Source organism: Ornithorhynchus anatinus, chromosome 3 (assembly GCF_004115215.2).
Source record: "Ornithorhynchus anatinus isolate Pmale09 chromosome 3, mOrnAna1.pri.v4, whole genome shotgun sequence".
NCBI lineage: Eukaryota > Metazoa > Chordata > Mammalia > Monotremata > Ornithorhynchidae > Ornithorhynchus > Ornithorhynchus anatinus.
The window spans coordinates 121,100,304-121,126,547 of NC_041730.1; the positions used below are offsets into that span (position 1 = coordinate 121,100,304).

The 26,244-nt window shown below is 48.6% G+C and overlaps 1 protein-coding gene and 1 non-coding gene across 2 annotated transcripts in view; one reads left to right on the forward strand and one right to left on the reverse strand.

The window, feature by feature from the left end:
• The window catches only part of CC2D2B (coiled-coil and C2 domain containing 2B), a 114,366-nt gene that overhangs the window by 85,969 nt on the left and 2,153 nt on the right, over positions 1–26,244 (forward strand). Inside the window, exons 29-34 of the mRNA XM_039911328.1 lie at positions 2,410–2,499; positions 2,688–2,801; positions 4,881–5,015; positions 15,255–15,374; positions 19,115–19,173; positions 23,287–23,464. Of these exons, the coding sequence (XP_039767262.1) occupies positions 2,410–2,499; positions 2,688–2,801; positions 4,881–5,015; positions 15,255–15,374; positions 19,115–19,173; positions 23,287–23,464 (696 nt within the window). The remainder of the gene's footprint in view (positions 1–2,409; positions 2,500–2,687; positions 2,802–4,880; positions 5,016–15,254; positions 15,375–19,114; positions 19,174–23,286; positions 23,465–26,244) is intronic.
• LOC114810778 lies at positions 14,575–14,712 on the reverse strand. Its single transcript, XR_003758472.1, has one exon. It is a non-coding gene; the product is annotated as a small nucleolar RNA SNORA7 (small nucleolar RNA).

Genomic DNA, 26,244 nt, shown 5'->3' on the forward strand with positions numbered 1-26,244 from the left:
GTTCTTTTTGAACTCTGGCTGAGGTCTTCCCCTCCCTCCCCACCCCCAGAGGGCTTGGATTCATTCAGTGGTATTTATTGAGCGCTTACTATGTGCAGAGCACTGTAGTAAGCGCTTGGAATGGACAATTGGGCAACAGAGACAATCCCTGCCCATTGATGAGCTTACAGCCTAATGATGGGTTTACAGTCTAAAGATGATCTGGTGATGCCGGAGAACCTTCTCACCTGGGATTTCTAGAGGGCCCCTATAAGCCTCCCGTGTTCCCTATGCTGCGCTTTCCTACCTTCATTCATTCCACCGTATTTATTGAGCGCTTACTGTGTGCAAAGCACTGTACTAAGCACTTAGGGAGAGTACAATGTAACAACGAACAGACACATTCCCGCTCACAACGATCTCACAGTCTAGAGGGGGAGACAGACATGGCTACAAATAAGTAAATAGATAAATTACAGATGTATACAGAAACTTACAGATATATACAGAGGACAGTACTCTGCACCCAGTAGGCACTCAATAAATACGATCGAATGGATGAACGAATGGGGAAATTGGGGACAGACAGAACAGGGACAGTTTTCTACCTGCCACCTGATTATGCGGTCGCACCTAGGCAAAATCCTGAAAGGGAACAAAGGTTCATTTGTTCCAGGTCTTGCACCTCTGGAGTTTCTAGCCAGGGCACCCCTAGACTTGACCTTTCAGTTGTAAAAGGAAAAATCAAATCCACAGTTTAGGTTTTTAAGCAGGTTCGACGTTACAAGCATCCGACCCTTGAACGGTTGTTCAGTGCTGTGCTGACTGGCCGCTCTTTGAAATAAACCCATCGTGACCAGATACGCACAGAGTCGTAGGCATAAATGTCAAATGTAAGCCATGGGCCAGAGAGAGGGTTTTCTTCCCATCACACCGTCAAAAGTGAGTTAGCAACGCCTCTAGGCCACTACTGGATGAATTCATAAAACGTATCATCTTCATTGTCATCTATGGTATTTATTGAGCACTTTCTGTGTGCAGAGCATCATACTAAGTAAGCATTTCATTTATTCATTAGTATTTATTGAGCACTTACTATGTGCAGAGCACTGTACTAAGCGCTTGGAATGGACAAATCGGTAACAGATAGAGACAGTCTGCCCTTTTGACGGGCTCACAGTCTAATCGGGGGAGACGGACGGACAAGAACAATGACAATAAATAGAATCAAGGGGATGAACGTCTCATTAAAACAATAGCAAATAAAAAGCACTTGGGAGGGTACAGTGTAATGGAGTTGGTAGATCTGTTCCCTGCCCAGAATGAGCTTGCAGTCAACAGCGGGAGAGAGTGGGAAGGTAGTGTATCTGTCTACTGTTACATCGTATTCTCTCAAGGGCTTAACCCAGTGCTCCGCACACAGTAAGTGCTCAATAAATGCGACTGAATGAACATATAAACAGAGACCAGTTCGCCCCCACCAGTAAGAGGTGCTGACTGGATTTCTCTCCGGCCCAGCCTGGGACGTGGCCTCTCAAACGAGCGCTCCTGTGGTAATTCAATCGTATTTATTGAGCCCTTACTATGTGCAGAGCACTGTACTAAGCGCTTGGAAGGTACAAATCGGTAACAGAGACAGTCTCTGCCCTTTGACGGGCGCACAGTCTAATCGTAATGTAACTCCAGGATTCGAAGCCCGCCTCGGAGCCAAGGGGAGTAAGGCCGACACATGCGCGTGTGGCCAGGCCTTCTCTCGACGGAACAGGGGCAGGATCTCAGGGCCGACCAGCCCAACCCAGGGGGGACAAGGACTCGTACGTTTCCTTGGATGGGGAAATGCACCCAGGGACACTAGCGGCAACATTCTGACCAGCTATGAGGAGCGGCGTGGCCCCGTGGATAGAGCACGGGCCTGGGAGTCAGAAGGATCTGGGTTCTAATCCCATTTCTGCCACTTGTCTGCTGTGTGACGTGGGACAAATCATTTTACTTCTCTGTGCCTCAGTTCCGTCATCTTTAAAAGGGGCGTTAATAGCGGGAGCCACAGTGAGCACTCGGCAAATACTGACTGACTGACTGACTGAATTGCAAGCAGTGAAAAAATACCATTAATAAAAGAGAAAGGGCTACTATCAAATGTCCCATTCTCCTTTCTCTCCCCGCCCGGCCCCATCCACGCGCTTCCTAAACATACCGTATTTTTCAAGCAGCTCAAGGAAACCGTTCGAGTGGAGGAGGCAGGGGCTACCGGTTCTGAGAGCGAATCTGGGACGAGGGCAGTAGAGTTTTCTCGTCTCCGTGTCTACGGAGGGAGGGCAGCTACTCTTCTCCTAGACACGAAGAGGTGAATCAGGCTCCTAAATGACCCTATTTAAGTCCTGATATCAGACATTTCACGAGAGAGTTAAATATCGCTTATTCCATTGCCAGGCTCTTCTCGCCCGATTTGTATCTTTAATTCCTTGTACGGCGGACCCGTCGGAGGGAAATGGCAGTTTGGAGATCTGGATGACATCAGAGGTAACCCAGATTCTCCATTTTATAATTCGGATTTGTAGTGTTTTCCGATCACTCCCTTTTCTGATGAGTTATCTTTCAGAGCATTACAAGGTTGTCCCAGGGAACCCTTCGAACGGTGCTCGTTATTCTAGAGGGACGGTCATTCCCGCTAGAATGCGATATTGCCTATTATTTCTATTTCTATTTAGCACTGCATCTCTATGGCCATTGGAAACAAAGAGGAGCATGCCGTTCTTTTGTGTAACTACTTTCTGTATTTGAAAAAGAAAGCCTGGGTGTTGCTGGGAACATCCGTATTAGAAGTAAGTGCTGCAGGGTAAGAAATAGTCATTTTTTAATTTTTGAGTGCTATAACAACACGGAGTCACGTTGGCTCTTAGAACCTACAGATAACTACTTCTGGCAGAACGATCAAACGGTTACGCGGCACAAGGCAATAGGCTACCCGCGTTGCCCTTGGACCATGGAGATTTGCCTCTACGCAAAAATACTTTTGCATAATTAGATCTATGAAAAATAATTTTAAAAATATGGTATTTGTTAAACACTGTACTAAGCACTGGGGTTGGATATAAACAGATCTGGTTGGACACAGTCCCTGTCCCACGTGGGGCTCACAGTCTCAGTCCCCATTTTACAGATGAGGTAACTGGGGCCCAGAGAAGTGAAGTAACTTGCCCAAGGTCACACAGCAGACAAGTGGCAGAGCGGGAATTAGAACCCAAGACCTTCTGACTCCCAGGCCCGTGCTCTGTCCACTACCCCATGCTGCTTCTCATTCTTATGCTTCTCATGCTTCTCATCTATGGCACAAGTTGTGTGGTTTACACTTCTTAGGAGTCAGTCAGCTCATTTCTCCCCTTACTTAGAGAGTGGAGGAAGCCACATTTTCTGTGGATTTTACCGGGCGGTAGAAATATCTCCTTCCTCAGCATCCCTCACTACAAGCGTCATTGGAGAGCACAGCCCCACTGCATTTGGGGCAGGTCCGAACTGGTTCGACTGGGGCATACGAGGGCAGACATTTAAAGTCGGATTCGATGTCGTAAACCTGGAGAGGGCATGAATTCAAAGATGTCGCAGAGGCCATTTGTTATATTGCAGATGATGGGTCATGAGTCAGAGAAGCAACGTGGCTCAGTGGAAAGAGCCCGGGCTTGGGAGTTAGCGGTCATGGGTTCGAATGCCGGCTCTGCCACTTGTCAGCTGTGTGACTGTGGGAGAGTCGCTTAACTTCTCTGTGCTTCAGTTACCTCATCTGTAAAATGAGGATTAACTGTGAGCCTCATGTGGGACAACCTGATGACCCTGTATCTACCCCAGTGCTTAGAACAGTGCTCTGCACATAGTAAGCACTTAACAAATAGCAACATTATTATGAGTCAAGGATTGCCCAATTGTTTCTGTTTTCTTTTTTATTTAAACTGTATTTGTTGAGCACTTACGATGTGCCAGGCCTTGTCCTAAGCACTGGGGTAGTTACAAGATAATCGGGTTGGACACAGTCCGTGTCCCACATGAGACTCACAAGTCTTATCCCCATTTTACAGATGAGGTAACTGAGGCCCAGAGAAGTTAAACGACTTGCCCAAGGTCACACATCAGACAAGTGGCAGAGGCGGGACTGGACCCTTTTAACATCTTGGCCGCCCACACGTTCGGAATTGCTGGCCCAGGTGGCCAAAATCCCTGTCCTTCAGAGCTGGCTTGAGGCTTTTTGCTGCCCTTTAGCCATTTAAACCATGGTCATGGATTCGAATCCCAGCTCTGCCACTTGTCAGCTGTGTGACTGTGGGCGAGTCCCTTCACTTCTCTGGGCCTCCATTACCTCATCTGTAAAATGGGGATTAACTGTGAGCCTCACGTGGGACGACCTGATTACCCTGTATCTACCACAGCGCTCAGAACAGTGCTCTGCACATAGTAAGCACTTAACAAATATCAACATTATTATTATTATTATTATGTTGACACCTAAGGATAGGGGCATCCCTGAAGGATATCTGAAATCCAGAGAGAAGCCTTAGCCTCCATCTTGGCCCCACCCCTACCTAGTCTCTCCTGGCCTTCGTAGTGTTCCTCTTACAGAATTGAGCTTAATAATAATGCAATAATAATGTTGGTATTTGTTAAGCACTTACTATGTGGGAGCCGGGAGTCGAACCCATGACCTCTGACTCCCAAGCCCGGGCTCTTTCCACTGAGCCACGACATGGAGCAGAGGTCCACGGTAAGACCCCTCCCCTTCTTACCTTCACTGAAATCAGCCAACGTTAGAGAAGGGAGAGGGTTAAGACATCAGAATCTAAAATGGCACGTATTCCTGGAAATTGTCACAGTGCTTCAATCACCATTTCGCGCCCAATTCTTGATTGTTTCAGGGGCAAGTGGCTTATGTAATAACGCAAGAAAGCGATGAATACCTTCTTTGGAATCCACTGACCGGACGCTGTTACAGGCAGTTCGATTCATTTTGTCCTCTACAGAGTGCGGACTGCTTAATCGATGAGGAAAATGTAAGTAGCGAATGTAATCTCAACCTGTCACGGTTCAAGTGGCACCACGGGGGGACTAGGGTAGCCCTCTAGGTGGGCAGTGGGATCGGATTATCCCTTTTGTGTCACACACGGTCCTGGTTGTGTCACGAATTCCAGTGGAAGATTAATTCTGTCGGCAGTAGCTATCGTGCATCTACCGTGTGCAAAGCACTGAACTAAAAACTTGGGAGACCACAGTTGAGAAACGTGCTCCCTGCCCTCAAGAAGCTTAGGGGGAAAGGTTAATAAACCTAAGCCATTTGCAAAATGCCACGACTGCCGATAATGAACGTATGGAAAGGTAAAGGGATAGATAAGTGAAGCAGCGTGGCTCGGTGGAAAGAGCCCGGGCTTTGGAGTCAGAGGTCATGAGTTCGAATCCCAGCTCTGCCACTCGTCAGCTGGATGACTGTGGGCAAGTCACTTCACTTCTCTGTGCCTCAGTTACCTCATCTGTAAAATGGGGATTAACCGTGAGCCTCCCATGGGACAACCTGATTACCCTGTATCTACCCCAGCGCTTAGAAGAGTGCTCTGCACATAGTAAGTGCTTAACAAATACCAACATTAAGTAGGAGCGAGAACAGGTATCCTCATTTTATAGGTGAGAAAACTGAGGCGCAGAGAAGTTAAATAATAATAATAATAATAATAATGATGGTATTTGTTAAGTGCTGACTATGTGCCAAGCACTGTTCTAAGCACTGGGGTAGATACAAGGTGATCAGGTTGTCCCACGTGGGGCTCACAGTCTTAACGTCCATTTTCCAGATGAGTCGAACTCATGACCTCTGACTCCGAAGCCCGGGCTCTTTCCACTGAGCCACGCTGCGTGAGCCCCAGGCGGGACGGGGACGGTGTCCATCCTAATTAATTTCTACCTACCCCAGCGCTTAGAACGGTATTTGACACATAGTGAGCGCTTTAACAAATACCATAAAAAGTGCTACAGACGATTTCATTTTGGTAAACTTGTTTCACAAGGGGGTCACCTCCTTCCTCAGTTGCCCCTTGCCCCTTGGGACCCCACAGTTTCAGGGATTGGCCCAAGTTGATTCCCACCGCTTCAGGGGGCCCGGGGCGGCAAGTGAGGAAGGATGACAGGGAGGACGTGGCCCATTCCCTGCGCTCCTCCTCTCCTTATCCAATCTAGCTTGATTTCTGTCTCTGTGATGGTCCTGGCTGTGGGAGGGTTGAGGAAAGGCTGCAACTGGGGAATGGCTTGGCCATGAAACAAGTGCATATTGTACTGTAGAGGTCTCCGCTCTCAACTCTACCCTCTCTACTCATCTCGACTCTCTCACCCCCCTTTCCCTCCGCCGCTCTCGCTCCACTAACCCACAGCCCCGGATCACCTCCTCCGTCCGCCTCCTACGCTCCTTTGCTCGAGCTGCCGAGCGCTGCTGGTGAAAGTCTAAGCACCAGGCCGACCTCACACACTTCAAATTTATCCTTTCCTGCCTCAACTCTGCCCTCTCTTCCGCCAGGCAAAACTTCTTCTCCTCCCTCATCGATACCCATGCCCGTCACCCCCGCCGACTGTTCCGGACCTTTAACTCTCTCCTTAGGCCCCCTGTTCCTCCCACTCCCCCATCTCTCACCCCCAATGATCTGGCCACCTATTTCATCACAAAAATCAACACGATCAGGTCTGAGCTCCCCAAAGTCACCCCTCCGCCTCTCCCCTCCCCCCCACCGACCCTCTCCCCTACTTTCCCATCCTTCCCTGCAGTATCCTCAGAGGAGATCTCCTCCCTCCTCGCGAGTGCCACCCCCTCCACCTGCGCCTCGGACCCCATTCCCTCTCACCTTATTAAAACCGTCGCCCCTGCCCTCCTCCCTTCCTTAACTTCTATTTTTAACCACTCGATCTCCAATGGCTCCTTCCCCGCTGCCTTCAAACATGCCCACGTCTCCCCCATCCTAAAAAAAACCCGCTCTCGACCCCACTTCCCCCTCCAGTTATCGCCCTATCTCCCTACTACCCTTCCTTTCCAAAATCCTAGAACGAGTCATCTACAATCGGTGCTTAGAATTCCTTAACTTCCATTCTCTCCCAGACCCCCTCCAATCTGGCTTCCGTCCCCTCCGCTCTACCGAGACCGCTCTCTCTAAGGTCACCCGTGACCTCCTTCTTGCCAAATCCAATGGCTCCTACTCCATTCTGATCCTCCTCGACCTCTCTGCTGCCTTTGACACTGTCGACCATCCCCTCCTCCTCCATACCTTATCTCACCTTGGCTTCACGGACTCCGTCCTCTCCCGGTTCTCCGCTTACCTCTCTGGCCGGTCATTCTCGGTCTCCTTCGCCGGCGCCTCCTCCCCCTCCCATCCTTTAACTGTCGGAGTTCCTCAAGGGTCAGTTCTCGGCCCTCTTCTGTTCTCCATTTACACTCACTCCCTCGGTGAACTCATTCGCTCTCACGGCTTTGACTACCATCTCTACGCAGATGACACACAGATCTACATCTCCGCCCCTGTCCTTTCCCCCTCCCTTCAGGCTCGCATCTCCTCCCGCCTCCGGGACGTCTCCACCTGGATGTCGGCCCGCCACCTAAAACTCAACGTGAGCGAGACTGAGCTCCTCATCTTCCCTCCCAAACCCGGTCCTCTCCCAGACTTCTCTATCACCGTGGATCTCGGTGTCATCCTTGACTCGTCTCTCTCGTTCACCCCACGCATCCTATCCGTTACCGAGACCTGCCGGTTTCACCTTTACAATATCGCCAAGATCCGCCCTTTCCTCTCCACCCAGACGGCTACCTTGCTGCTACGGGCTCTCGTTATATCCCGGCTAGACTACTGTGTCGGCCTTCTCTCTAAACTCCCTTCCTCCTCTCTCGCCCCGCTCGTCTATGCTTCACTCCGCTGCCCGGCTCATCTTCCTGCAGAAACGATCTGGGCATTTCACTCCCCTTCTTAAACAACTCCAGTGGTTGCCTATCGACCTCCACTCCAAACAAAATCTCCTCACTCTAGGCTTCGAGGCTCTACGTCACCTTGCCCCTTCCTACCTCTCCTCCCTTCTCGCTTTCTACCGCCCACCTCGCACGCTCCGCACCTCCGCTGCCCACCGTCCCTCGGTCTCGCCCGTCCCGCCGTCGACCCCCAGGCCACGTCCTCCCGCGGTCTCGGAACGCCCTCCCTCCTCACCTCCGCCAAACTGATTCTCTTCCCCTCTTCAAAACCCTACTTAAAACTCACCTCCTCCAAGAGGCCTTCCCAGACTGAGCTCCTCTTCTCCCTCTACTCCCTCTACCACCCCCCCTTCACCTCTCCGCAGCTAAACTCTCTTTTCCCCCTTTCCCTCTGCTCCTCCCCCTCTCCCTTCCCATCCCCTCGGCACCGTACTCGTCCGCTCAACTGTATATATTTCCATTACCCTATTTATTTTGTTAATGAATTGTACATTGCCTTGATTCTATTTAGTGCCATTGTTTTTACGAGATGTTCTTCCCCTCGACTCTATTTATTGCCATTGTTTTTGTCTGTCTGTCTCCCCCGATTAGACCGTAAGCCCGTCAATGGGCAGGGATTGTCTCTATCTGTTGCCGAATTGTACATTCCAAGCGCTTAGTACAGTGCTCTGCACATAGTAAGCGCTCAATAAATACTATTGAATGAATGAAAGGTCATGGGTTCGAATCCCAGCTCTGCCATTTGTCAGTTTTGTGACTGTGGGCAAGTCACTTCGCTTCTCTGGGCCTCAGTTACCTCATCTGGAAAATGGGGATTAACTGCGAGCCTCACGTGGGACAACCTGATTACCCTGTATCCCCCCCAGCGCTTAGAGCAGTGCTTTGCATGCTTTGTATGATTATTATTATTACTGTTCAATTTCTGTTTTCAAAATGTGGCGCTGCATAGCGGAAGAGAGAAAAGGTCTACGGGGGGGACCGTGAGGATGAGAGGGGCAGATTTACACCCATGAGAGTGGGGGAAAGTTCACAGGTCCGTGTGGAAATGGGGAAACTATTCTGGGGGACAAAGGAAGGAGAGATTAAAGAGGATTTTGGGAGCAGAGCAGGAAAAGTCAGGGGCAGGAAAGGGGTGGAGTTATCTAAACATAATAATAATAACGTTGGTATTTGTTAAGCGCTACTATATGCAGAGCACTGTTCTAAGCGCTGGGGTAGATACAGGGTCATCAGGTCGTCCCACGTGAGGCTCACAGTCTTCATCCCCATTTTCCAGATGAGGTAACTGAGGCCCAGAGAAGTGAAGTGACTTGCCCACAGTCACACAGCTGACAAGTGGCAGAACTGGGATTCGAACCCATGACCTCTGACCCTCAAGCCCGTGCTCTTTCCACTGAGCCACGCTGCTTCTCTATCAGACAGAGTCATCGTCTTACTTTCGATAAAGTATCGTAGGCCGTAAACGCGGCTAACGTTGTAAAGCCGAAATGGGGTGAATTTAGAAACTTTTAAAGCGCTGGCCACCGTAACTCGAAACATCTCTAAGTGAGGTTGCTTGTAATTCTTCGATCGCTCGGAGGAGGTATGATTTTAATAAGGCTTCGAAGGGGGGGAAAGTGGCAGTCCGTCATATACGAAGGGGGAGGGGGTACCAGGCCAGGGGGAGAACGTGGGCAAGGGGTCGGCGGTGAGATAGACGAGATCGAGAAACAGCGAGTAGGTTGGCATTAGAGGGGTGGAGTGAGCGTGCTGGGTCGCAGTAGGAAATCCGTGAGGTTCATTCGATCGTATCCGTTGAGCGCTTACTGTGTGCGGAGCACTTTACTAAGCGCTTGGGAGAGAGTACAATATAACAATAAGCAGACACGTTCCCTGCCCACAGCAAGCGTAGGACGGGGCAAGGTGATTGAGTGCTCCAAGGCCAGTGGTTAAAAAGATCCCTGTTCATTAGACAAATTAATAGGGACAGATGGGATTTCTCAGTCAGGTCAGACTGATGTTATTTGCAGAGCTCTTCGTGGGCGTCTTCGTTTTCAGAAGTTTGACGTTCGGCCGTCCGGATGACTTGGATGCCGCTTAAGAGTACGGTAAAAGTCTCGACCACCTGTGCCTGTCCCGTCGTGAGTAGGATAGGGAGAGCGTGGCAGGGCCCCGGGCCACGAAGTTTCTGGGTTTTGCCAGCTGTCCCCCGCAGCCAGTAAACCTCTAACCTTCACTGTGGGAGACGGGCCGCGTAGATAGAGCCTACTCTCCGTCGGTGTGGTCGTGAGCGGACGGACGATCGGTCCGCTTGTAGGCACCGTGCGGGGTCACCGCCACGGGATGATCTAATGTAAGCGTGGGCACCGATCCGGAAGGTCGATGGGGCCAGGTCTCCCTTCCCCTCTGAATTGGGAGTGAGGAAGCACGGCCTATTGGTTTACTCCCCCGCCCCCCAGCTTTTGGGGCAGGGTGGACAGCCCAAGCCAGCCCACGCTGCCCTCCGGCCCCAGTTGGAGCCACCAACATGGCAGCTCTGCTTTCTGGGTGCCCTTTGCTCGGCGGTTCGTTCGTTCGTTCATTCGGTCGTATTTATTGAGCTCTTACCGTGTGCAGATCGCAGTACTAAGCGCTCGGAAAGTACAATTGGCAACAGATAGGGACAGTCCCTCCCCAACAAGGGGCTCACAGTCTAGAAGGGGGAGACAGAGAACAAAACGAAACAAGTAGACAGGCATCAATAGCATCAAAAATAAGTAAATAGAGTTATAGATATATACACATCATTAATAAAATAGAGTAATAAATATGCACAAATATACACAGGTGCGGTGGGGCAGGGAAGGGGGTAGAGCAGAGGGAGGGAGAAGGGGCGATGGGGAGGGGAGGAGGAGCAGAAGAAAAGGGGGCTCAGTCTGGGAAGGCCTCCCGGAGGAGGTGAGCTCTCAGGAGGGCCTTGAAGAGGGGAAGCGAGTTTGGCGGAGGTGAGGAGGGAGGGCGTTCCGGGACAGCGGGAGGACGTGGTCCGGGGGTCGACGGCGGGATAGGCGTGAACGGGGGCCGGTGAGGAGATGAGCGGCAGAGGAGCGGAGTGTGTGGCCTGGGCTGTAGAGGAGAGAAGGGAGGCGAGGTAGGAGGGGACAAGCTGACCTGTTCTCCCTCCTACGTAGCGTGTGAGCTCCGGTTCAGACCTCAACTTATATCTATCTCAGTACTTAGGACGGTGCTTGACACAGAGTAAGGGTTTAACAAATACCATTACTATCATCGTCATTATTATTGGCATTGATATTATTTTTAACTTTGACAGGCCTACCTAGGTCTCCGCTCCTCTGGCGGATGGGTAGACTTTGTCTGTCTGTCTCGCTATTGGGCAAGAATAATAATTATGGCACTTCTTAAGTGCTTACTTTGTGCCAAGAACTGATCTAAGCACTGGGGTAGATACAAGTTAATCAGGTTGGACGCAGTCCCTGTCCCACATAGGGCTCACACTCTTAATCCCCATTTTACAGATGAGGTAACTGAGAAGAGAAGTTAAGTTTCTTGCCCAAGGTCACATAGCAGACACTTGGTGGAGCTGAGATTAGAACCCAGGTCTTTCTGACTCCCAGACTCGTGCTCTGTCAACTGAGCCATGCCGCTTCTTCTATCTTCAAGTTCCCCCTCCACGCTTCAGAGAAGCAAAGAATGGCCCCAGTATTATTATTATTATGGTTCTTGTTAAGCACTTACTATGGGCCAAGCACTGTTCTAAGCACTGGGGTAGATACAAGTTAATCTGGTCGGACACAGTCCCTGCCCCTCGAAGCGCTCACACTCTTAATCTCCATTTTACAGACGAGTTAACTGAGGCACAGAGAAGTGAGGTGATCTGGCCAAGGTCACACAGCAGACACGTGGCAGAGCCGGGATTAGAACCCAGTTCCTTCTGACTCCCAGACCCTGAGCCACGCTGCTCCTCCGGGCGGCCTAGGGAATGAGATGTTAATGAGATGTACGTCACCTTGATTCCATTTATTTGCTATTGTTTTAATGAGCTGTTCTTCCCCTTGATTCTATTTATTGCCATTGTTCTCGTCTGTCCGTCTCCCCCCATTAGACTGTGCGCCCGTCAAAGGGCAGGGACCGTCTCTATCTGTTGCCGATTTGTATATTCCAAGCGCTTAGTACGGTGCTCTGCACATAGTAAGCGCTCAATAAATACCATTGAATGAATGAATCAGGTCTCGCCAATCCCAACCACAGGAAGAAAGAAGGTGTTACCCATCTCCGACCAAGACAGGGTTCGCGATGTTATCTTCTCCCCAAGCAAGGAGTCCCACAGCAGCAGAGCTCAGGACCTTTCCTGCTCCTTTCCTGCTCTGTGGCGGAGAACGGGTGTCCCGCTCTCCCCTTCCATGGCTAGATCTAGGTCCAGGATCTTGTCCGCTCCTCTCCATGGCAAGGGATGAGGGGCTATCCTGCCTTCGGTGGTTCTCTGCTTTCCTGCTCTCTTTCTTTATCTGTGTCTTTCTTTTCGATTTTCTCCTCTCCCTTCTCTCTATCTACCCCTGTGCCTAATTTTCGTAACACCAGACCCGTCTCCCAAGTTTGCTCCGGCGCTGATGAAAGTAACGTAGCAGTTGCATGTCAGAGGGTGGTCTAAAGGCGTTTGACCCTCACTCAGTCTTCTGGTCAGGTCTGGAGGAATGGAAATAAGTAACTGTCTAATTGCAAAGCCTACACCTGAAAGTCATTTTTAGAGGCAGGACACCATCCTCCCCCTCCAGAAGGCAGCTCATCTGTGAACATATCAGGAAATCTTGTTTCCTCAACACTGCAATGTCAAATCTGTGTCTGCCATGTGCAGCGAGGGCATTTTTCTCGTCTGCTGTTTTCATCATCTTTTGTAGCACCCTGACTTTCCGTGATTAATCCTTGTTTCCTATAAATTTGGGCGTGGTTCTGTTTCTGTCATTTTTTCCCCCATAAGGCGCAAAGAAAAAGGATTGCCATCCCTGGCTCAGACCCGTGGTATAACCCACGTAGTTTCCTGTCTCCAACAGTGTCAATTAAATGTTTGGTGGGCCCACGTTTAGGATACCATAATGATGATGTTGGTATTCGTTAAGCGCTTACTATGTGCAGAGCACTGTTCTAAGCGCTGGGGTAGATACAGGGTAATTAGGTTGTCCCACGTGAGGCTCACAGTCCTCATCCCCATTTTAATAATAATGTTGGTATTTGTTAAGCGCTTACTATGTGCAGAGCACTGTTCTAAGCGCTGGGGGAGACACAGGGGAATCAGGTTGTCCCACGTGGGGCTCACAGTCTTAATCCCCATTTTACAGATGAGGGAACTGAGGCACAGAGAAGTAAAGTGACTTGCCCACAGTCACACAGCTGACAGGTGGCAGAGCTGGCATTCGAACCCATGACCTCTGTCTCCCAAGCCCGTGTTCTTACCACTGACATAAGTATTCCAGATCCTCTGGTGGCCCAGTTTGGTTGAGGCCGATAATAGTTAAAAAGAGCTTTTTAAATCCCCTTATCCATTACAGGGAATGTGTCCACCAACTCTATTATACTGTACTCTCCCAAGCACTTAGTACTGGGCTCTGCACACAGTAAGTGCCCAATAAGTCAGTCGTAGTATGTCGGTCATATTTACTGAGCGCCTACTGTGTGCAGAGCACTGTACTAAGTGCTGGGGAGAGTACAGTATAACAATATAACGGACACTTTCCCTGTCCACGACAAGCTTACCGTCTGGAGGGAGCTCACAGTCTAAGCACGAGTCGGAGAAGCATTCGTTCAATAGTATTTATTGAGCGCTTACTATGTGCAGAGCACTGTACTAAGCGCTTGAAGCAGCATGGTGTAGTGGATAGAGCCTGGACCTGGACCTGGGAGTCAAAAGGTCATGGATTCTAATCCCGGCTCTGCCACTTGTCTGCTTTGTGACTTTGTGTGAGTCACTTAACTTCTCTGTGCCTCAGTTACCTCATCTGTCCAAGGGACGGGGACTGTATCCAACCTGATTTGTCTGTATCCACCCCCGCGCTTAGTACAATGCCTGGTACATAGTAAGTGCTTAACAAAAACTGCAATTATTATTATTATCATTAACTAGGAGGGAGAACAGGCATCCCCTCTTTACAGTTGAGGAAACTACCATTGATGGATTGAGGTGAGCCCTGTATTTTTTAATGGGACATTTCACCCCCAAGTCTACTTTGGAACGGTATTCCTGCCCCTTCAGCCACCGAGGGACCATTATCCCGGGGCGCCTAATTGCAAAAGAGTGCACCTTTCTGCATTCCCTCAAGAGGCAAGATCTCCAGGAGCCAGCAGAAAGTGGAGCAACGGCAGCCAGAGCAGAAACTAGAGAAACTTCTCCAGTTGCCGCTAGTTCCCCAGAGTCCATCTTGTCCTGTCTCCCGCTGTCCGGTCGTTTCCGACCCATAGCGACGCCACGGACACGTCTCTCCCAGAACGCCCCTCCTCCACCCGCAATCATTCTGGTAGTGGATCCGTAGAGTCTTCTTGGTTAAAAACACGGAATTGGTTTACAGTTGCCGCCTTCCGCGCGGTAAAAACCCGAGTCTCTGCCCTCGACTCTCTCCCATGCAGCTTCGGACCAGCGCGGGTGAGTTTCGACTTGTAGCAGATCGTCTTCCACTAACTAGCCACTGCCCAAGCTAGGAATGGAACGGATAGGCCTCTGCTCGACTCTCCCTCCTGTAGCCGAGATTGGTAGGGTACTGGAAACTCTCCAGATGCCATCCTGAGAGGGACCAGAGTCCATACCACTAAGTAATTCCACTTTGACTCAAAACAAAGGATCATTATTGCTGGCTCGCTTGGCAGCTGTCTATCCAGGCTCCTCTAAGGTCTTCACTGACTTTTATATCAGTCGATCGTGTTTACTGAAAGCTTACCGTATGCGCAGCAGTGTACTAAAAACTTGGGAGAGTTCAATATAATAGAGTCGACAGACACTTTTTTATGGTATTTATTAAGCGCTTATTCTATGCCGGGCACTGTACTGAGCGCTGGGGTAGGTCCAAGCTAATCAGGTTGGACACAATCCCTGTCCCGCATAGGGCTCGCGGCCTTAATCCACATTTTACAGGAGAGGTAACTGAGACCCAGAGAAGTTGTGACTTTTCCAAAGTCACACAGCAGACAAGTGGCAGAGTCGGGATTAGAACCCAGGTCCTTCTGACTCCCAGGCTCTATCCAGTAGGCCCCACTGCTTCCTAACAGTTCCCGGCCCAAGAGGAGTTTATTACTATTGAATATTTTAAGACATTAATATTTCTTACTATTTTAATAGGTTTGGTTCAATATTCAACCTAACAGTACCCCAATGGCCATAACTTTTGACCATTCGAAAGAAGGCTTATGGAAACAATTTCTTCCAAGTAACTTCCAGTGGACAAAATCAACTATACAGGTAATGTTGGCGTTTTTCAAGTTGTATCTGGTGATTGGACTCAAAACAATAGGAACCGTTCAGTCTAATACTATTCTAACTGTGGAGCACTGAGCGGTTTGCCAATCGGCCAAGCACTGTACTAAGTACTTGGGAGAGTACGATAGAGATAGTAGAGATGATTTCTGCCCTCCATGAGCTATCTAGTGGGGGAGACAGCCACTAAAAAAAACCCAAAAAACACAAGTAGAGGGAAACGAGAGAGTATAAAGATGTGTATGTAACTGTAACAGGGATGTGGGCGTGAAGGTCACATGAAAGTGTCAAAGTGGCAGTTGATGGGAGGAGAGATGAGAGATTGATCACAGAGGGGCTCCTGGAGGAGATGTGATTTCAGAAGGGTCTTGAAGATGGGGAGAGCCAGCGGTCTGTGGGATGTGAAGGGGGAGCCCATTCCAGGCAGAAGTGATCAAGAGGTCAGCAGTGAGAAATGAGAGTGAGACAGTGAGTAGGTTCATTCAGATGTATTTATTGAGCGCTTACTGGGCGCAGAGCATGGTACTAAGTGCTTGGGAGAGTACAGTACAACGATAAACAGACAGATTTCGTGCCCACAATGAGCTTACAGTCTGGGGCGGGGGGGGAGACGGACACCAATGCAAATAAATAAATTACAGATATGTGCTATATGTGCCGAAGTGAGCAAGAGGTCAGCAGTGAGAAATGAGAGTGAGACGGTGAATAGGTTCATTCAGTTGTATTTATTGAGTGCTTACTGTATGCAGAGCACAGTACTAAGTGCTTGGGAGAGTACAATACAACAATAGACCTATTTCATGCCCACAATGAGCTTACAGTCTGGTGAGGGGAGACGGACACCAGTGCAAATAAATAAATTACAGATACGTGCTATGGGGCTGGGTTGGGGGGACGGACAAAGGGAGCAAGTCAGGATGTCGAAGAAGGGAGTGGGAGAAGAGGAAAGGGAGGCTTAGTCTGGGAAGGCCTCTTGGAGGAGATGCGCCGTCATTAAGGCTTTGAAGGAGAGGGGTTGTCTGTCAGATTTGAGGAGGGAGGGCGTTCTTGGCCAGAAGCGGGATGTGGGCGAGGGGTCGGTGGTGAGATAGGCGAGCTGGAGGCACAGTGAGATTAGCATTAGAGGAGTCAAGTGTGCGTGTAGGTTGGTTTGAGACAAGTAAAGTGACAAGTAGGTTGTAGTGAGTGAGGAGTGAGGAAAAGTAGTGGGAGAGAGGCTTTTGAGGAGCGGGGAGCCGGGCTGAACGCTATTTTAGAAAAATGATCTGGGATCGCAGTTAAGTGCGGACTGGAGAGGGCGGAGACTGGAGGCAGGCAGGTCTTTGAGGAGGCTAATTCATTAATTCGATAGTATTTATTGAGCGCTTACTATGTGCAGACCACTGTACTAAGCACTTGGAATGTATAATTTGGCAACAGATAGAGACAATCCTTGCCCATTGACGGGCTTACAGTCTAATCGGGGGAGACGGACAGACAAAAACAATAGCAATAAATAGAATCAAGGGGATGTACACCTCATTAACAAAATAAAGAGTAATAAAAATATATACAAATGAGCAAATGAGCACAGTGCTGAGGGGAAGGGAGGGGGGAGGAGCAGAGGAAAAGGGGGGAAAGGGGGTTTAGCTGAGAGGAGGTGAAACGGGGGACAGGGAGCAGAGGGAAAAGGGGAAGCTCAGTCTGGGAAGGCCTCTCGGAGGAGGTGAGCTCTCAGTAGGGCAGTAGTCAAGTTGGACAGGACAAGTGCTTGGACCAGTCTGTGGCAGTTTGGATGAAGCGGAAGGGCCGGGTTCTGACGATGATGTGGATGAAGAACCAATCGGATCTGGTGACTGGTTGAGTGTCGAAAGAGAGAGGAGTCAAGGATAACGCCCAGGTTACGGGCTTGAGAGATGCGGAAAATGGTGGTGTTGACAACAGCGATGGGAAAGGTAGGGGAAAGACAGCAGTTTATTGTTGTATTGTACTTTCCCGAGCAGTACAGTGCTCTGCACACAGTAAGCGCTCCATAAATCCAATTGAATGAATGAGTCGAGAGGGAAGATGGGGAGTTCGGTTCCGGACATGGTGAGCTTGAGGGGCCAGGGGCCTCCTGTTCCTCGGCTTTCTTCAGGACCTCAGCTTCTAGGATGGGAGGTGATTCTAACAGTCGGCCAGTGGTATTTAATAATATTGATATTTGTTAAGCTCTTACTACATACCAAGCACCTTTCTAAGTGCTTGGGGTAGATTCGAAGTAATCAGGTTGAACCACGTGGGGCTTACGGTCTTAATCCCCATTTTACAGATGAGGTAACTGAGGCACAGAGAAGTCAAGTGACTGGCTCGAGGTCACACAGCAGACTAGTGGCATAGCTGGGATTGGAACCCACGTCCTCTGACTCCCAAGCCCGTGCTCTTTCCACTAAGCCACGCTGATTTATTGAGCGTCTGCTGGTACACCCAGGCCGGGACTGCACGACGGCAAAAAAATGTCTCGGAATGGAACTCGTAATGCATTTGGATTTGGGTGGTAATTTCCTAGAAGTTCAACCAGAATGGCCTGAAGAAATATTTCAACCGTTTGCTTTGAACTAGACAGGGAATGTGTCTGCCAAATCTGTTATATTGTATTCTCCCAAGCATGCTTAGTACAGTGCTCTGTACACAGTAGGCGCCCCATAAATGCAATTAATTGATTGACAGACTGATCTGTTTATTTCTGGGCAAAGCAGTTGTTCAATAGCTAACTGAGATACCTGAATGAACCTTTCAGCCGGGTTCTCATTCTAGTTTTCGTGCATCCGTCAATCAGTCTATCAGTGGCATTCACTGAGCGCTTACTGTGTGCAGAGCACTGAACTAAGCGCTTGGGAGAGTCCAGTTTAGCAGAGTTGCTAGAGATGGTCCCTGCCCATGACAAGCTTCCAGTCTACAGGACTGCAAGCTTTATGATTGACAAGTCGCTCAAGTGACCGTGCTTAAGGTATCAGTGTGATACCAGATGTAATAATGATGATGATGATGACATTTGTTAAGCGCTTACTATGTGCTGAGCACTGTTTGATGGAGAGGACAGATTTCTTTGAAATCTGCACTGGAGTCTGGGTCTCGTCAGATGTGAAAGGTAAGACCCACAGTTATAGTGATGGTATTTATTAAGCACCCGTTGTGTGGAGAGCCCCGTATTAAGCACGGGGAAAGGACACACAGGTGGGAATTAGACACAGTCCCCATCCCTGAAGGGGCTCACAATCTAAGAAGGATCGTGGGCTCCTCCGCCAAGGTTTGAAGAATAAAATGCAAAAGCCGAGTCAGGGTTGGGCTTCCCCGTTTGACATTTGAGCAGTTGCCCGGTCGCACGGCCGGCCTGCCGTGGGGGTGGCCTGAGAGGGGGAAAAGGAATGACATCGGGAGCGGCAGAAGCCCCCGGACCTGACATCTGAGTTCCGGCCCAGCCCTGAGTCCCTCCCCTAGCTCGGCTCGATTAATTATTTTAAAGTCGAATCAGCTCCCATGCAACTGTTTGCTTCCTTGCTTTATGTTTAGTCACGTAGTGAAGCCGGGAGGATGGCAAATTATACAATTCAGCTGAACATCTTGGTTCATTTAAAGGTATTCACAAAAGAGAGACTTTTTATCCTGTAATAGAAGCAGCTGTGCCCTGGGGATGAAATTTGCACAAAGCGGCGAAGGCGGCAAGGGGTATTTTTTTCTAATTTTTTCAATATCTTCCTTTTCAGCCAAAAGAAATTCTATATTCTACTACTAATCAAAGTATGGTGGAAGATCTAAAGAATAGGTATGAACATGTTCTAATCAGTGCATTGCTTCTCTTTCGGTTTATTCAACATGCTTTTCGCCATTTAACATCTTCTAAAATACTGTAATTTGACGTTCACCCGACCCCACAGCACTCATGTACGGATCTTTAAATTATTGATTATAAATTACTTTTTTATTCATATTGATGTCTGTCCCCCCCTCCAGACTGTAAGCTCATTCTGGGCAGGAACATTTCTACTAATTCTGTTGTATTCTCCCAAGATCTTAGAACCTCTGTGTGTAGTAGGGACTTAAATAATACTATTGATTGGTTATCTAGTAGAGGTATCTAGTCCATAGGAATGATGGGCACCTCCAGTTTGTTTTTTTTAAATGGTATTTGTTAAACGCTTTCCATGTACCAGGCACTGTACTGAACACTGAAAATCAAGTAGGTTGGACACAATAATAATAATAATAATGTTGGTATTTGTTAAGCGCTTACTATGTGCAGAGCACTGTTCTAAGCGCTGGGGGAGAAATAGAGTAATCAGGTTGTCCCACGTGAGACTCACAGTTGATCCCCATTTTACAGATGAGGGAACTGAGGCACAGAGAAGTAAAGTGACTTGCCCACAGTCACACAGCTGACAAGTGGCAGAGCCGGGATTTGAACCCATGAACTCTGACTCCCAAGCCCGGGCTCTTTCCACTGAGCCACGCTGCTAATCAAGTAGATTGGACAGAGTCCATGTCCCACATGGGGCTCACGGTCTTAATTCCCATTTTACAGAGGAGGTAACTGAGGCACAGAGAAGTTAAGTGATGTGCCTGAAGTCACACAGCAGACAAGTAGAAGGTCTGGGATTAGAACCCAGGTCCTCTGACTCTCAGGTCTGTGCTTTTTCTACTAGGCCACACTAGCTTTTAAATAACTGTGGCATTTGTTAAGCGCTTACTCTGTGCCAAGCACTGAAATAAGAACTGGGGTTGATACAAGATAATCAGGTCCCACATGGGGCTCGCAGTCTAAATAATAGGAGGGACTCCTCATTTGGAGTGAACTGAAGCACAGAAAAGTGAAGTGACTTGCCCAAGGTCACATAGGTACGGGGTGGAACCAAGATTAGAACCCAGGTCCTCTGACTCCCAGGCCTCTGCTCTTTCCACTAGGCCTTGCTGTTTTTTGAGCTGGACTCCCAGACTTACTTCTCCCAGGGCTCCATCAAGACCTCAGAGCTGGAAAGCCCCACCGTTTTGAGCTATTAGCCTTCTGAACTATATTAATATATTAGTCTTCTGAACTATTAGCCTTCTGAACTGTTAGCGGTCGGAAGCCTTCCTCTCCCACTCCTCATCTCCTCTCAGCCAAACCCCTGCCCTCTTTCTACCCCCTGGCTTGAAATGAAAAGTTGTCACCTCTATCTGACATGTAGGGGGAAATGAGTAATTCTGATTAGTCAGAAATTCTGGTTAACTAAGGATAAGGGCTGCCTAGGGGACTCTGCCTTAGCCTTACACAGGATTAATGAGTGTGTGTCACAATTAGAAATAAAGCTTCCACGGAAGATCGGTAGCCCAAAGAAAAACCCCGGGGGTCCCGTGGAAAAGGAACTTCACTGATCGCGCCGTGGCGGTGTCTAAGTTCAGTTATTAGTTGGAAATATAGCCTGTTGAAATCCAGACCCGGTCGCAGCTCGGGGAGGATTGTCTCCTAGTCAGCTTAGCAGGAAACTCACCGCTTGACTATTTTGGAGTGCTCTTACACGCCCACACCTGGGAATGCCTCCCCTGAATATACCAGGCCGCGCCAATCAATCAATCGGTCGGTCGCTCGTATTTGAGCACATCTTACGTGCCCATGGGAGAGTACGATAGATGTACTCAACTAGTCTTTGATTATTTTAATGCCCCCCTCTATGTAAATGGAGGGATCAAGTCCTCTAGACTGTAGGCAGGGAATGTGTCAGTTTATTGTTAAAGTGTACTCTCCCAGGTGCTCAATAAGTGAATGAATGAATGAATGAATGAATGAAGAGGTGATTACCTTTCTTGTATAGAGAAGCAGCGTGGCTCAGTGGAAAGAGCCCGGGCTTGGAAGTCAGAGGTCATGGGTTCGAATCCCAGCTCTGCCACCTGGCAGCTGGGTGACTGTGGGCAAGTCACTTAACTTCTCTGTGCCTCAGTTACCTCATCTGTAAAATGAGGATTAATTGTGAGCCTCATATGGGACAACCTGATTACCCTGTATCTACCCCAGCGCTCAGAACAGTGCTTTGCACATAATGAGCGCTTAAATACCAACATTATTATTATTATCAGAAGAGGGTGAGGGGGTATCCAGGCAGTAGTGCTAAATAACACTGGCAAGAGAAGCAGTGTGGCTTAGTGGAAAGAGCGCGGGCTTGGGAGTCAGGGGTTGTGGGTTATAATCCCAGCTCTGCCACTTAGCTGTGTGATTTTGGGCAAGTCACTTCACTTCTCTGTGCCTCAGTTACCTCATCTGTAAAATGGGGATTAATACTGTGAGCCCCACGTGGGACAACCTGATGACCTTGTCCCTGCCCCAGTGCTTAGAACAGTGGTTGGCATGTAGCAAGTGCTTAACAAATACCATTATTATGATTTATTATGATGATTTAAGGAGGCTGTGAGGAGGAGTGAATCCAATCCTTTTCTGTTCCTTACAAATTTCTGTGGGAAGAGGAAGACTCGCAAAAGCTTAGCGGGGTACATGGTGGCTTCACACTCTTGCACAGCCCCAGCACAGAGTTCAAGAAGCAGTTATGGCAGGAACAAACCGGGGATGCGGTCAACGGTGAGTCTCCTGGGTGTGCAAAGTCTCCTTCCACTCTCCCCACTTGTACGCTAACGGCCCCCGACTCTGGGAGAGAAACTCCTTTCTGCACCTGGGAGATAGTATTGGTTATCCCTTCCTGAAAACAAGGGAAAGAGGCTAAATGGCAAGCCCTTGTACTTTTTGGGGAAAGACACGTTTCTTTAAATCTAGGGGGCTTCTATAAATCTTGGAGTGGCATTTAGACTTTAAGATTCAAGGGCCCAGTTCTGTGGGAAATCCAAAACGGCAAATAAGCTGCTGATGGATAACTGTGGCAAGTCAGCCTCCGTGAGTGAAAATAAAGTTTGTTGAGGAGGTCTAATAAGGTATTCGGTTCCCGGTTCTATGCTAGGAGCTGTCGTGCTGTCTAAAAATTAGGCTCCTTAATAAAATCGTGCAAATGTATTAATGCCATTACGCAAATCTGTAAAGCAAACATTCATCGTGAGGAGTTTAATGAAACTGAAATAACGCATTCCAGAGCTATTTTCCCCCTCTCCTATGACTTGTAAGTTTTAGTTTAACCTCTGTAAGTCATTCTTCTGTAAAACAGAGCATTATAAGAGATGGCAGTTCTTTCACCACAATGCCTACATTTGTCATTATTAGGATCATTCAATCGTATTTATTGAGTTCTTACTGTGTGCAGAGCACTGTTCCAAGCACTTGAGAAAGTACAGTGCAATGGAGTTGACAGACATGATCCCTGCCCATGGAACTTACAGTCTACAGGGGGAAACAGGCATTAAAGTAAATTACAGACTTACTATAGAGTACAGTGTACGGGGGAAATAGCAGAGTGTAAGGACATGCAGATATGTGCTGGAGGCCTGGAGTTGTATCAAAGTGTTGAAGGGGGACACAGCCAAGTACCTAGATGATGCAGAGGTAAGTGATTGGGAAATGAGGGCTTAGGCAGAGCCCTCTACCTTGGTTCTAATGATATAATAATAATAATGTTGGTATTTGTCAAGCACTTACTATGTGCAGAGCACTGTTCTAAGCGCTGGGGTAGATACAGGGTCAACAGGTTGTCCCACGTGAGGCTCACAGTCTTAATACCCATTTTACAGATGAGGTCCCTGAGGCCCAGAGAAGTGAAGTGACTTGCCCAAAGTCACCCAGCTGCCAAGTGGCAGAGCAGGGATTCGAACCCATGACCTCTGACTCCCAAGCCCGGGCTCTTTCCACTGAGCCACGCTGCTTCTCTAATAATAATGATGGTACTTGCCAGCTGATTCTCCCATACAGGGCAGGTTCAGGCCTGGTGAAATGTGGCAAAACTTGTAAACCTTCTTTCATTCAACTCAGGATTGAAAGAGACCTAAAGTTGAAACTGATGGAATGGCGACCCAAGCAGCCAACCCGTTGGCATCGACAGTGTACCGCTATTTTACGACGTATTCTTCCTAAGATGGAACTCGGTCCTGGAAACATCGTTTCAAAAGGAGAAGAAAATGAATTGGAGAGATTACTACAGCACTATTGGGTTAGTGTTTGATTCACTTCATTAATCCATTTTCACTTTTTTAATCACGAGCCTAATTGGGGGGTTAGGGTTTGATTTATTTCATTAATCCATTTTCACTACTTTATTAACGACCCTATTTTGGGGTCTAGTGTTTGATTTATTTCATTAATGCATTTTCACTGTTTTATCAATGAGCCTATTTTGGGGGTTAGTGTTTGATTTCGTTAATCCATTTTCACTATTTTGTTAATGAGCCTAATTTGGGGTTAGTGTTTGATTTACTTCATTAATCCACTTGTACGATTTTATTAATGAGCCTAATTTTTCCCCATGGCCCCCTTGGAAGTGGATTAAATGCTTAGGGATCCACTTTCACTCTTCCAGGCCCCTGAGGGATCATTTACTTACTTACTTAATGCTGTTGCAAATCCCACAGGGGCCAGAAGGTCCTTCTCTAGTGCCTGTGTATGTGTATGTATATGTATATATGCTTATATGTATGTGTGAGTATGTGTTTGTGTGTATCTATATTTCTTATTACTTGGGATGTATCTATATCTATATGTATGTATGTATATATGTAGATACACCCCAAGGAATAAAAAATAAAATAATGATGATATTTGTTAAGCACTTACTATGTACCAAGCACTGTTCTAAGCACTGGGTTGAATACAAGGTTATCAGTTTGTCCCACGTGGGGCTCACGGTCTTAATCCCCATTTTACAGATGAGGGAACTGAGGCACCGAGAATAATCACTGTGGTATTTGTTAAGCGCTTACTATGTGCCAAGCACTGTTCTAAGCACTGGGTGGATACAGGCTAATCAGGTTGTCCCACGTGGGGCTCACCCTTTTAATCCCCATTTTACAGATGAGGTAAGTGAGGCACAGAGAAGTGAAGCGGCTTGCCCACAGTCACACAACTGACAAGTGGCGGAGCCGGGATTGGAACCACGTCTCTGACTCCCAAACCCGGGCTCCTTCCGCTAAGACACGCTGAGAAGTGAAGTGACTTGCCCAAGGTCACAAAGCAGACAAGTGGCGGTGTCAGCATCAGAACCCATGACCTCCTGATGCGCAGACCCGTGCCCTATCCACTTAGCCATGCTGCTCTGGATCCCGGGAGACCCAACAGTGCACTGCTGGGCTGAAGGAGAGGCTCTCAATCAGTGGCATTTATTGAGCATTTATTGTGGGCAAGAGCACTGTACTAAATGCTTGGGAGAATACAGGAAAATAGAGTTGATAGATATGATCCCTACCCACAGGGAACGTACAGTCTGTCGATCAATCGATCGTATTTATTGAGCGCTCACTGCGTGCAGAGCACCGTTCTCGGCTCCTGGGAGAGTCCTAGAATATACCGGAGTCGGAAGACGCGTTCCGGGCCCCCAGCGAGTTTACGGTCTCGTCTTCCCTCCGCCACCACTTCTGCCAGTGAAACAGGTGCACGCCCGCCTCCTGTCCGCTGCGCTAGCAAAACCAGCAAGCAACAGGAACGCCACACAGTGCTCCTGCCTCTCCCCGGACGGAATTCCCAAAGTCGGTCAGTCGTATTTATTGAGCCCTTACAGAGCACTGTACTAAACGCTTGGGAAAGTACAATCAGCAGACACATTCCTAACCCACTGAGAGCTGGAGAAGCAGCGTGGCTCAGTGGAAAGAGCCTGGGATTCGGAGTCAGAGGTCATGAGTTCGACTCCCCGCTCTGCCACTTGTCAGCTGTGTGACTGTGGGGAAGTCACTTAACTTCTCTGTGCCTCAGTTCCCTCATCTGTAAAATAGGGATTAAAAGCGTGTGAGCCCCACGTGGGACAACCTGATGACCCTGTATCTCCCCCAGCGCTTAGAACGGTGCTCGGCACCTCGTAAGCGCTTAACAAATACCAACATTATTATTTTAGGTAAGTGTAGCCATTAGCCTTGTCCTTAAATCCGCACAGAGGATTCTCTAACCTCCTTTATTGGGATTCATCGCCCTTACGCTAGGAAAGTCTTCCAAATGGCTAACGCGCACGCTTTCCAAATTGGTGTCCGCCATGAAGCCTTGACCGAGCCTCTTCTCTGGGCCTCAGTTCCCTCGTCTGTAAAATGGGGACGAAGACTGTGAGCCCCACATGGAACAACCTGATCACCTTATAACCTCCCCAGAATTTAGAACAGTGCTTTGCACATAGAAAGCGCTTAATAAATGCCACCATCATTAAGCCATTTCCTCTTCTTCCACTCCCTTCTGTGTCACCCTTGCAACTTGGATTTGCACCCTTCATTCACCGCCCTCCTCCCCGCTCAGCCACACGGCACCTATGTACTTTGAACACCTTGTGGGGAGGGAATTTGCCTACCGTTTTGATCTCTCCCGAGGAGTGCTCTGCACACAGTTAGTGCTCAATAAATAATAATAATTATCGTGGTATTTAAGCACTCATTATGTGCCAAGCACTGTTCTAAGCACTGGATACAATTGATTGATTGGTGAAAACCCTTTATTTCTCCCCCTATTTTCACTGGTTTCAGAGACTAGCTGCTCTCTGACAAAGCTGGCCCCAGGCAGTTGATCGTTGATAGCTTCGAATTGATTACCGATGCTTGCAGGCCTGCTGCCAGCTCTAGTCTTGGTGGTCTGGGGATCGGAAAGGACGGGGTTATTGTGGTATTGTGTGGGTTTAAGGAGCAGGCTCTTGCTGGGGGATAGGGGATAGAGCACGGGCCTGGGAGTCAGAAGGTCATGGGTTCTAATCCCAGCTCTGCCACTTGTCTGCTGTGTGACCTTGGGCACGTCACATTACTTCCC